Here is a 12,981-nt window from a genome sequence, read left to right as displayed (position 1 = left end):
AGTCTGTCCTGAATTGGTAACATAGAAATTAGGAAAAAGAATTTAACTTGTTGAATTCTCTACTGTGACAGCCCAACACACAGTTCAAATTTAAGTGCCAAATCTTTGAGCAACAAAGTTTTTGTGCATCTGCAGAATATAAGTGCTGAAACTTGGCTGTGAGACTTCCCAAAACAAAAGTCAAGGGCCATTCCAACACAGCCTTGTTCACTGTTGTACAGTGACTGAGCTCACCTGCCGGGCCTCATTACAGAAGCTTATGGATGTTCTTGGCAAGAAAACAGATATGTCCCCAGGGAAGCTTGTGACCTGTAGCTAATATGCAAAGCACAAAGAGAATGAGCAGCACACAGTAACCAGAAATACCCTAATGCCTTTAGGCTTGTTCCTCTTTTCATCTGTTGCAGGCTGAAGAAGTAGGGTGTACGTCCAGCTGTTCTCATGGTGACTCTGTCCCCTGCCCTGCAGAAAGGCCACTCTCTCTTCATTGGATCAGAAAGACTTTACTGGAGACCCACTTGGTCCAGCGGGGTGGGAATAATGCCCACGGAAATCAGCAGCAATCTTGTACAGAGAAGAGAACTCTAGGAGTAATGACAGAAAGTAAGGAAGACCAGAGTACTGCTGGGGTTAGAGGTACCTCTCCCATCAGTAGCACTGGGCTCTGTGGGTCCTGTTGCTGCTGTGCTTCCCTCTCCCATTGCAAGCTTGTCTCTTCCCCTTCGTGGTGCAAGGGCAGAGGGTCAAGTGGATCCGGGAACTATCCCAAGTTTGGAAACAGTCTTTTTTCACCCCTCACTATTGCTCGTAAATTCATAAAACTGGCCAAGAACACTCACTTCCTTTTGTTAAGGAGTTTGTAAAAAGCTAATGGTTGGGATGGGCTTAGGCGTGAAAAACTAAGTATTTCCCAGAAATCCAAGAAAGAATTTTAGAAGCAAGGATGATGAAGTTAGAAATACAAACGTCAGAGACAATTAGGAGAGAGGCAATAGAAACCTCACACTAGTTCTTGATTTTATAATAGTTTATTGCACTTATGTTGTCTATTAAATTGGCTAATCCATCCTTTGCCCTGTGCAAGAAGAAATAGGTACATGAACAGGATACTGGCAACTAAAAATAGTTTTCTATTTATAGTATCATCAGACTCTGTAAGAGATCATTGGATGTATTTCACACAGGTAAGAATAGTAATTTTATGAATATGGGCACAGTTGCTTTGCAGCTCAACTCCAAGTAACCAAAGAGGCAGCATCTAGAAGATTCAGCCTCACAGAAACCTACTGCATGTCTCAGGGCTTAGACCTCCAAGGTGCTGAGCATTTCCTGGGAAATGCTGAGAATCCCCACAAACTAAAAGGCAGTTGAGACCTCTCACCACATTTGTGAAGGTCTGAAAAGTGGCTTTCAATAATGGGCTCTTAAAATATAGGGGTGGTGAAGCAAGTAGGACCCCCTGCCTTAAAATACAAAGCTTAAGACTTTTTTCAAGGAATATGTTTGTTTCCCTCCTCCTTTTTTCTCCCCAGATCTCTACCAATTCCCACACTCTCCCGGATTCCTCAGGTGGAAAATATCTTCATAAATAATAAAAAGGAACAAAACTTTTAGACATCTTTGTTGTTTCTCTATCATCATGTTGTTTCTTTATCCACCTGTGATCGGCTGTAGCTGTTGGTTCACAATTTCTGTTACTGGGGTTTCACTGAATGGTTGTAAGAAATAAAAATTGGCCCTTCCTCTTCAAAATTATGAATGTTACTGTACTTACATATTTAAATAATCTTTCTTCATCTTGAGTGATGCATGGTAGAGTGAATACAAGTCTCTGAATGGTGCAGAACTGTTAAAATTCTGATAATTATATTTGTGGTTTTGATATCTGCAAGTGTACATAAAGGTACATCATATGACACATGAAGACAGAGTACAGTACAGAGTACCATTATACCATACATCTGTTCATTATAGACTGCACAGTTATTTATGCCAAGAAGTAAAGAATATATCCAATTTCACCCCCAATGTTTGTTAAGACACAGGAAAAAAAAAATTCCCTTTTCTGCAAGTGGAGCTCATTGGTGTGATTCAGGGCTAAATCTAGCTTGATGTGGAACATTTCAGCTCAATTCAACCTGGAGCTTTGCAGCATCTTTCTAGTCCATTCTCAGCTACCCCCTCTCTCCCACATTCCTGGGCTCCAAACTTCTGCTTCCTCTGTTAATCAGAGGAATTGGGACACAAGCTCTGCCCTGCATGATGCTGTGGAACGGCGTTTCCTTGGGCTTCCTCTCACTTCTGTGAGAGATGCCACAGTGCTTCTCAACGAGACTACCAGGGGAACAAACAAGGCTGCTGTCCTTTTCCCCCTCTACTCGTTTAACTGACGGAAGCCCGTGTCAAGTATTTGCGTGTTGGTACACTCCTTAACTTGTGTTTCCCTTCTAGGAAGCTACTCGATGAGCCAAACGCACTTCAGTTGAGCGTTTTCCTGTCGAACAGGATATTTGTGGGCAGACAGCAGCAGGTGCTGCTGTCTGAGAGGCCCCGGCTGTCCCTGGCCTGCAGCACGCACCTCAGGCCCTGAGGGCTCCGGCTGCCAGTGCTGGCAATCCCAGCCTGGAGCAGCGGCTGCCGGTCAGGAGCAAGTAACACTGCCCTTTCTTTTTGCGTCCTGGGTGCGGGCACTCCTGCACAACGCCCAAGCTGTGTTTTGAGTCGGGCAGCAGGACTGTGGGGCTGTCACTGAGCACTCAGGTCGGGGCCGGCAGGATGGGCACCAGCTGTGCCACACGAAAACATCCTCACAGTGCCAGCATTTGATGCACCTGAAGTTGTATCAGGGAAAGTTTAGGCTGGATATCAGGAAAAGGTTCTTCACCCAGAGGGTGATTGGGCACTGGACCAGGCTCCCCAGGGCAGTGGTCACAGCACTCAAGCAAAGTTTGGGCAATGCTCTCAGGCACAGGGGTGACTCTTGGGGTGTCCCGTGTGGTGACAGGAGCTGGACTCGATGATCCTTGTGGGTCTCTTCCAACTCAGAGTATTCTGTGATTCTGTGACAAAATGCCGATCGGATCCGCCGGTGAGGACACCCCAGCACAGGCTCCCGCGCCCCATCCAGCCGCGGAGCCGTCAAAAGAGAAATGCTCCCACAGCGGCGAGGAGCTTCCCCACATCACATCGCATGGCACGGGACGGGACGGGACGGGACGGGACGGCTCGGCTCGGCTCGGCTCGGCATAGTGCACCCCCCCGCGGCCTCCCCCTACGCCAGGGGGGTGGCGGGCAGGGCCGCGAGTAGGGCGGGGCTGCCGCGAACTGCCTACCACGGCACACGGATCTTGTGACGGACGGCCGTGAGGACCAATGAAACAGGAACTCACACTCGGGGGGCCTGGGCTCGGCCGCGCGGATGGCGGCCAATGAGCGGCGCGGAGGCGGGTGGTGGGCGGGGCGTCCCGCCCCCGCGGCGCTGCGCGCGGCCGAGGCAGAGAGAGGTGGGAGCGGGCGCCGCCGCCGCGCGCTCGGGCTGAGCGGCCGCGGGGCCGGGACGGACACAGCGGGCAGCGGCACCGGCGGGGCGCGACGCGACGGGCAGCAGCGGCCGCAGCCATGGATCACTACGACCAGACCAATGACTACATGCAGCCGGAGGAAGACTGGGACCGGGATCTGCTCCTCGACCCAGCCTGGGAGAAGCAGCAGAGGAAGGTGGGCGCACCCCCGTCCTCTCTCCTGGCGTGCATCCCGTGGGGCTGCCGGGACCCGGCCCCGCCGCCCCTCCACCGCTGCGGCGGGGCCGGTGCGCGCCCGGCCGGGGGCTGGCGCTGTGCGGCGTGGCGGGGCGAGGCGGCGGGGACGCGGGGGCGGGCAGGTGATGGCGGGGCGGGGAGGGAGGTGCCGGGGCGGTCCCCCCGCAGCAGCAGCCGCCGGCCGGGTCACGGGCTCCCGGCCCGCAGGTGCGCCCGGGCGGGGCCGGGACGCCGGCGGGCGGTGGCGGGGCCCCTCCGCATCCCCCCCCCGCACCCCCGGCACCGCCCGTGCCCCGGCCCCGGCGGCGGGACAGTCACTGGCTGCTGGTTTGAATGGTGTGGTTTAGGGCAGGGCTTGCGCGGAGCTCATGTCCAAAAATGGTAACATTCGGCCCCTTTTTAAACCGAAAGGGTGGCGGTGGGGAGGGGAGCTCAGGAGGAGCTCCAGCCTCGCCGCTAGCTAGTTATATTTTTTTTCCCCTCCTCCTTTAAACCAAAAGCATCCTGTATTAGATCACTCAGGAATCCTAATCCCCGAAATATTTCCGTTTTAGTCACTCCATCAGACCAGAGTAAAGCAGAATTTGGAGCGGCACTGATGCTGGCATGGCAGAGGCACTTCGGGGTGCAGCAGGCTCCCGCTGGCTTCGCAGCCAGTCACTGGCTCGTGTTTTGGATCTTGCCTTGCTCTCCCCTTGCTGTGAGCAGGCAGGAGAACCCCAGACCTTCCATGAGAAAGGGGATGATAGTGCTTTTTTAGCACAAATGATATATTAACATATATAATGTAGTCTGAGGTGTGGAGCTTTCTGTAGAACTGGGAATAGTTGGGAAGGAGAGCACAACAGTGGGAAGATGATTATTTCTCTTTAACCCTTCTCCTCTTCCCCTCCTCCACTTCCAGATCAAAGGTTTTCAGGTTTTCCTGCTCAGAGCTGTCTGAAATGGTGCCACTGAGAAGTTTTTTCCCTGGAGTATGATGAGTTGATTGAAGGTGATAGCTACAGAGCTGCTGTCCGTGGTTTCCTTGCTCAGGGACTTGAGTGCTAAGAGTAGACAGCATGAGAACTAAAGTACACAAGCAAGGGCATTTACTGGTGAAAGAGTTGATGGTGTGTAAGGTTATATTTCGGCAAAGGAAAAGCGAGGAATGCAGTCTTGATCTGGGCTGTGAGTGGTGGATGGCTTATTGGAAGTCAGAGCTCTGTTCTTTGAGGAGGGAAGTTTCTTCCTTTTCAGAAGATCTGCCTGGCTGCAATCTCTGTTTCCAGTCCTATGCCTGTATCTGGCCAATACATTTAGAAACAGCTACTGGGGCCCTGAGCAAGATCACCAGCCTTGCTGACGGCTGTGAAGGGAAATGATTGTTATGCTGTAGGGGTTTTTTGCCTTTTATGGTGCCGGCTGAGGTAAAATATTTTATATATAGGGGTACACTAGTTTCGTTGTCAGAAGCAGGAATGGAACCTTTGGACTCAAAAGCCTTAAGCCCAGGGTTGTTGTGCATGCTGTAAATGTCATGTTCTTTTAGTATTACCTCCTTCCAGGAGATTTTAAGTCCTCTTGGTCCTATCACAAGAGGGTGACAGAGAGCTGTTCTGTTAACGTGGGTTACTTGTGCAGAGGGAAGAAACCAAGAGGGAATTTTAAGTAATGAACCCCAACTTCTTGTTTTGGTCAACAGCTACCAGTTGAATTTGATGTGGTGGGAGTCACTCTCCAGCTTGCTGGACTGGAGGACTCTCTGTAGTTAAATGTCTGTTGCTGGTGGTGGGATGACTTTATTGTTCCTCTTTCTGCTGATGAACAGCTGAAGCTGTTCCCTTCTGCAGCGAGTGCAAGCTCAAAGTTTTATGGTGACCCCCCCCCCCCCCCCCCCCCCTCTGTATTTTGGAGGATCAGGTCTGGGAGTGATGGCTGTTCCCAGTTCCAGCATATCAGGCTAATATCCCCTTGGAGGGATTAGCGTTTGGACCCCAGCCGGGGCAGGCTGTGCATATATTGAGGGATTTCTGGGGGTCTGAATGTGGCCAAAAGCCCTGTTGGGGTCTTGGGGCTTGCTTCCTTCAGATGTAAGAAGGTAACAGTATCTACCAAGCAAAAAGTGTGGTGTAGTAAAACTGTCAGTCCTTCTTACCTGTGAAATGAAATCACTGCCGTAATTACGGTTGAATGTTCAGTACAGTACATGTTAGCTAATAGCTTACTAAGTGTGATAAGAGAGATTGATGCCTACCAAATATTCCTGTAGATACTTTTCAGGCTCAATCTTTTCTTGTTGACTCACATATTTTAGGTTTTTCTTCACCTAAGTCTGATTTAAGTGCTATTGAATTATCATCATTATTATTATTTGTATCACTGAGGCCAGCAGTTGAGGCAAACTCTGAACTTTGCATTTTGGGCCCTCTCTGGGAGCAAGGACAGCATGTCTAAAGTGGTGGCACGGCCAGTAACGCAGCAACAAATGTCTATGCAAGAAGCGTGTTTCCACTGTTTCCAGCCCAGCCCCTGGTGTCCTGGCTCAGTAAGGCTCTCTAGGCTGTGGGTAGCTGTGCCACATTGCTGTCCTGCCAGGTTTTGTGCAGCTGGGACTCATTGAGACTTGGGAAGCGAGCAGTCTAGTAATGTTACTCAAATGTGAATTTAATCCAGCTCCCCTTCTCCTCGATGCATGGGCTCAGCAGAACTCAGCAGACATCAAAAGTGGGAAGATTACTGAATTTTAGTAATGTCTTCTACAGGGGCATTATAAGGACAAGTTTGTTGAGCTTTTGGGAGCTGGTTTGCAGGTTTCCTGCCTGTGTTGAGACAGATATTACAACCTTTGCTGTCTGGAATGTTGCTTTGAAATGGGTAAATAGGCAAACTGCAGAATGCATTTCATATTTGAAGGGTGAAAGTTGGCCTCTTGAATGTGATACAGAGGAGAAGCACTGGTTTCACACCTGCCTACCTGCCTCTTCCTGGGAAGCTGCTGTTTTACAGTGTAGGGATAAAGGGACAGTTCTGGGAGGAAAGCAGCTTTCCATATGAAGCCAATTTTTCATGTCTATCAGAAGTGACTCTCTAAGAGGTTTTAAAGAGCTCATCACAGCATTGCTATTCTTAAGCAGAAAAAAAATAAAATTGTGCAGAACAAATTCAGCTACTTTTCACCTGATACAAGCCTCTGGACAATCTTTTGTGCAGGAGCAGGGGTCTGTTCTGGGGATTAAAATGCTTTCTCCTTTGAACTACATCTCAGTAGTTTGAACTGTTGAACTCATCTCAGCAGTTTCTTGTAACAGCTTTTTTTTTCCTCTGCCTTCTCTTCTTTCCTGTCTGGAGTCAAGCCTCAAAGTAGCGGCAGCTAAGGAATAACAAGATTGATCCTGCAGTTTCCCAGACTTGCAAAGCAAAACTTGCTGAAAGCCATTGCAGTGGACTCACCTGGCTGTCAAGATTAACAAGGTTGCTTAGTAAGAAGTACATCTGTGGGTGTTAGTGGCCAAGAGATTGTCATTTGTGCCCACAAGGACATTACTACCTCTTGATGACAAGTTATCAGCTGCAGCATTCAGACTTTTCCTGGTGGGTTTGGTGTGAGGGACTAGGTTAGCCAGGTGGTGTTCAGCCTGCCTGGCTCATCTTCACAGATGAGGTGAAGGGTGATGATGAGAAGGACAATCTCCAGCTCCTTAGTGTCAGGAATAACACTGAGGTGCAGCTGGCTTTGTTTGGGGGTGTTGGTAGGGGTCCAGCCTTCAGGTCCTCCATACAGCAGGCTCTTATGTGGGCCATTCTCTTTTAATGAGCTTGTTGCTCAAGGTGCAGCTCCTTCAGGTTTATTTTAAAATCTTGCCTGAAGCAACTTGTCTCAACTGTAGAGCTGGCAGGGAAACTTTAAATACCAAATTGCTTTTTGACCTGACAACTGCTTTCTTAGGAGTAGGAAGCAGTGTTCATTTGCAGTGTGTAGAAGATAGCCATATGCAACTTTCATGCTCAGGAGTTATAATAATGCTTATCTTTATTTAAAAAAATAAAAAATTATGAAAAAATTAAATTGGTGAAATTAATGTGCCATGTGCTTTACCCACTCTTGCTCTGCCTTGCCATGTTGGCATCTCTGACAATGTGGCAATAAATGATATCTCTGGCTTAGAGAACTGGACTGGTCAGATTTATGGTGCTGCAGAAGCAGTGATAGCACAGACTTTGGTGGCACCTTTTCTGTGCCAGAGTAGTGCTTACTAAGTACAGTTGTTCATGGACTTACAGAAATTGCCTGTTAGAAACCCAAGTCTTCTTAAACCTCTCTCACTGTTCTGTGTCGTGCACTGCATGTAAAGATACACATAAATACAAGGGTAAAAAAAACCCGCATGAGTCTCATGGCCCTACTGTGTCTGCATCCTGCAGGCCTTACTGCATTTATTATTTGAATTTTGCTGTTCTAATCACCTTTCTGAGATGGGGTTGCTAATGATAGAAAGTTGCTAATGATAGAAAGTACTCATTAAATAGGGCCATCATAGAAACACCCCACCTCCAAGCCTCCTGGTAAGCATGCTCTAGTCAGGTGGTATGAGTGTGACTGTTATCTCTGACAAAATGTAAAAAACCACAATCATAGTTTCCGTTTCATTTGGGTTGAGTGTCCCCTTGTTCAGAGAGGGTATATTCTGAGAAAGGTATCTAAACTTCCAGAAAGCTACGGTTTTGGTAGCTGCTGTGGACCCACAAAAAGGTGTGATACCACTCCTAAACTGAAGATTGCTGACATTTCTTTCAGTGCCATCATAGATTCAGCCATGAGATAAATAAATGTACATTGTTGATGAATGCACTACACTGGGTTGCTTTGCTGCTGCTATGACCCTGTGTGGCCACGGCAAGGGATGGTCCTTGCATGGTCTTTGCAGTGTGGGTGTGCAGTGGGGAAGGTGGCCCTGCTGCACCCAAGTATCCCACATGCTTTATTTCACACTGACCATTATTGATGCTGAAGCAGAATGGTGAAATTTGTAAGGATGCTTGCTCAGCTGCTTTTTTGCAGGCAGGCAATATAGGTCACCAGATATCTCCTATCTTTCAGATCAAGCTTTTGTTGTTTAACATAGGTATCTTGTTGCCAGATACTTTCTTTTCAAAACATTAAACTCAGAAGTTGCTGCAGGGAACTCTGGAAATATCTGGCTTTGTAGATCAGTTATTTGTCCTTGAGTGTGGGAGCTGCCTCATACTTTCTATGATCAGGTTTTGTCAGGATGTGCGTGTTTGGTTTTTTTAACAAGAACATTATTATTCATTGTAACCTCATGGTGGATGATGAATGAGGCGTGTGTGTTTTGCTGTGACTTACCCTCCTGTTCAGAATTCTGAGTAAGGGGGCAGTCTAAGGAGAAAGCAGGCATGGGTTAAGATGGTGACTGCAGATTCTTTCAGGGGGACTCTATAACAGATCCCAAGGATCAGTTTATGAGAACATGGTACTCATCAATCTGTACTGAACTTACCCTTCCAGCCCTCTAGGGAAGGGTGAAACACCTCAAAGGCATCCAGCTACCAGCCCAGTGATGTAAAGTGTGTCTGTCTGGGGAATTTCTTGCTGACTGCTTCAGGCAACCAGTTTAAATTCTTGTACACGTGATTTAGTAGTGACATTGTTTCAATGCATTGAGTGCAAAGGCTAGAGAGGATAAGATAACATTGTTTTCTGCCCTGACCGCTTGCAGTGCTTGTAGCTTGGGGCATGTGGCATACTATTTAGGGTATCCTTAAGAAGAAGCTGTTTGGAAACCAGTTTTATTGTGTGTTGGGCAAGAACTTGTCCCCACTTGTCCCCTCGGAAGCACATGCTTTTGTATGAGATGGTGTTGTCTGTATAATTCAGGTATAACTGGGTGGTAACTGAGAACGTGGGGCAGTAAACCTGCTGGGTAAAAGTGGTCATGAACACTGAAGTCACGCTTTTAGAAACTGTATGTTACAGTAGCAAGTCAGTGACTGTTCTTCCTAGCCCTGAGGTCCTAGTTGCTCCTGTTGCAGGCACTTTACTCTTTTCGTGTGTGCTCTGTGAGAAGTGCAGCTCTCATGCACTGTCAGGTGACAGAGGAGGAGCAGGGTTCATTTGCCTCCCCAGCCAGTTTGTGAGCCTGTGTGCTTTTCTGTGGCTACTCACTGAAATCGACTAAAAACGGAGTTCTTAAGGTTGGCACAAACAGCAGTGACAGAGATGGTGAAAACTGAAGGACTGAGAGTATTTTCCATCTGGCTGTGGATTATCACTGTTGTGCCTGACACTTAGGCTGTTCTCTGGGGTGCGCTAATGCTATTGGAGAATGGCTGTGCTCTTTCTGACAATGAGGTGCAGAAAGCAGTCAGTGTAGAAAAGAGACTGGAGAACTGTCTGGGGAAACATTGGGAAGCTGCAAAAATACTACATACAATGGACTGGTCTCACTTGAATGTGTTGTGTCAGCCCCAGGGGCTTGCTGGGATTGCTGTGATTTTTAGAGGTATTTTATACAGTCTGAGAAATGGTGTTTGAGGAGGATGGAAGACTGTGCAAGAGTTTGCTCTTCTTCTGTATGAGAATATAAAACTGATTTCTTGCCATGTGTGACTGTTGGAAGCATGATGGTTATCATAAGGAATATGCTTAGCATGACTTATATAAGTCTTCTATAGCAATATAAAACACTGTTATCCCATCAAAGCAATATGTGAACTGTGCCTGAAGGGGGAAAAAGCAGGTATAGTATGCTTGGCAACTGCCAGGGTGGGAAAAACATAACATCAGCAAGAAAGGCAGTCACCTTTTCTTCATAGAGACATAGGATTTGCTCTAACTCTGGCGTTTTGGGGCTGAAGCATTGTTAGTCAGAGATTGAATCTGTGGGGATGAGTTGGTGAAGAGTGGTGGGATGGACTTGTCAGCAGCAGTACTGTCTGTCTGGTGTTAGTCATGCCAGAAAAGCCTTCTATTGAAGTCTGTGGAACCACCCACCACTCTTTTTGACCTTGGTGCATGAGACTGACATACGGGTTCCCAAAAGTCACTCAGATCCCTGAGACAGAACTGGGGACTTTTTGGGCCAATCAAAAAAATGCTTAAGTGAACAAAGGCACTAGCATTAATATGATTAATTTAAAAATTAATTAAGAATATGTTTAATTTAATTACTTCCAATTCCCTTCCTGCCATTGCCTTCCCTGCTCTCATTCGCCTACTGTATGAGAGCAGAACTTGGTCATAGGATGTGGTGTGGCCTGGTGCCAGTTTAACCTCTTGGCTCCCTATTAGGCGGTAAAGCAGAACCATTTTTTCCCCATGCTGGGTTACTGTCGTTGTGTCTTTGCCGTTCAGCTGGCAATGAGTGTATTTTACTGGTAAGGGCTGGGTCAGGCCTTTGAAAGCCAACTCTCCTACGCTTGCTCTCTTCATGCTTTTACCTGCAATTGTCCTCTCTTATGCTGCTTCCAAATCCATGGCTGCTTTGAAGCACTACAACATGGATGAGACTCTGCAGAGACATTCTTAACCCTCAGTGATCTGAAACAGATCCCCATTGGCAGGGCTGGGGAATGCGCCCATAAACAGAGGGGATTTTGGTCTTTCATCCAGATAAGTCTTTGACTTGTCATTCTATCTGTGTAGACTGGCAATGTGTTCAACCCTGTGCTGTGAGAAATGACAGCAAACCTGTCATTTTTCTATGGTATTAGAGCCAAGAAGGGAAGTGTTGGCAAGTGGAAAGACCGTTCACTACAGTGAACACCACTAATGTGTGTCTCTGTATCACCTGTCAGTCAGATTGCAGTGGTTTCAAGTAGGTCTCTGAATACCAGCAATTCAGGGCTACTGGAAGCACCAGTGTGGATAGTTCATAGGCAGGTGAGGCTGCAGGGCCGGCTTCTTAAGCAGCAACTTTTTCCACATCCTCCTAGATAACTTATGTGGTCAGTGGGAAGGAAGGAATGACTCGAAGGGCCAGCTGATTGCTGCTTTGTCAGTCTGCCCGACCTGGCACTGGCTGTGCACTGCTGCAGTGTGGGGCCTGCCCTTCTGGACAGCACAGGTGGGCTCTGCTCATGTGTCCTATGCATGGCCCTCATTTTTCAGAGGGACCCCTGTGAAATCTTGTGTGTGTCACACAGCATAGTGTGAATGGGCAACTGGTTTGCTCTGCTCCTTCCATCAACACAGTGCTGGATGGCTGGAGAAATTTCACACAGAATACTGATGTTTCCTTTTATAATGCTGAGGATGACCCTCATGTTCTATAGAGGTGCTGAACCAAGGCCAATTTGCAGTAGAGGCAGGACTTCTGCTTTCCATGTCCTTTGGATCAGGCAGCCAGGGCACTTGCTACTCCTCACTCATATGATGCTAAGCATTTGAACTTCACTGCTGCTGTAAATGGAAGTTGTGCTGTTACATCTTCCCTGCAGGAGCTTGCCCATAAAGGCCTCTGAGAGATGTGAGAGAGTGAGAGAACCATGTATGGTCTCTGCATCCCAGCTGAGTGCTCTTTTCTTCATCATGGAAAATGATGTGTACATCCTAGAGCCCTGTTTCCTGGCTGGATTCCTTGGCTCTACAGCAGCAAAGTTTATCTTGCTGTTAATCTTATCTTAGCCAAGTGCTTGCTTACCTGTAATCCCCTCACTCACTTTATTTAAATCTACCCTTCAGTACATGGCAAGTTAGTTCTGCTACTTAAATGTATTATCCCCAAGAAAACTGTAAAAAGTGACTCCATGATTGAAAAAAAAAGCAAGCTAATTTCTTAACTGCTAAGCAGTGCCAAAAAAGGAGGCTGTTTGAAGCTGTTTAGAGCGTATCTGTGCCAGGCTGGCCTCTCCCTTCCCTCTAGCCCTGCTTGCAATATTGCTGTACAATAGGAGCATCTCCAGAGGAAGCGCTGGTCTTGGCCCCACCTGGTTCTGCACACAAAGCCAGAGAGCCTGTGCTTCATCAGGGCTTGCTCATCAGGCCCCCTTGGGAGTGGCGCTTGCAGGTGGCTGTGCTGTGCATGGAAGGCTGGCTGGGTGCAGCCCCATAGTACAGTCATGAGCACCCGTGTTTCAGGCTCTTTCAAAATGGTCAGCATGTGGAAACTTGCTGTTTCCCAAGGGTTTTGTTGGGCCGTTGGGGAGCTCTGGCCAGAGAAGAGACTATTTCCAGCTGTGGTGAGCCAAGTGTGAACTCACTCTGGGCAAGATGCCCAGATCT

The 12,981-nt window shown here is 47.8% G+C and overlaps 1 protein-coding gene across 6 annotated transcripts in view; it reads left to right on the top strand.

Moving 5' to 3' along the window:
* The first annotated feature begins 3,459 nt into the window (after positions 1–3,459).
* ACTN1 (actinin alpha 1) overlaps positions 3,460–12,981 on the top strand; it is an 86,106-nt gene continuing 76,584 nt past the window's right edge. For all 6 annotated transcript variants that reach the window (XM_071427130.1, XM_071427128.1, XM_071427131.1 and 3 more), the window contains exon 1: positions 3,460–3,717. In XM_071427130.1, the coding sequence (XP_071283231.1) occupies positions 3,619–3,717 (99 nt within the window). In that variant the 5' untranslated portion in view covers positions 3,460–3,618. The remainder of the gene's footprint in view (positions 3,718–12,981) is intronic.

The sequence above is a fragment of the Agelaius tricolor genome, unplaced genomic scaffold, assembly GCF_023055355.1.
Source record: "Agelaius tricolor isolate 1412-34295 unplaced genomic scaffold, bAgeTri1.0.p SCAF_5, whole genome shotgun sequence".
Lineage (NCBI taxonomy): Eukaryota > Metazoa > Chordata > Aves > Passeriformes > Icteridae > Agelaius > Agelaius tricolor.
This window is presented reverse-complemented; position numbering and strand designations above follow the sequence as displayed.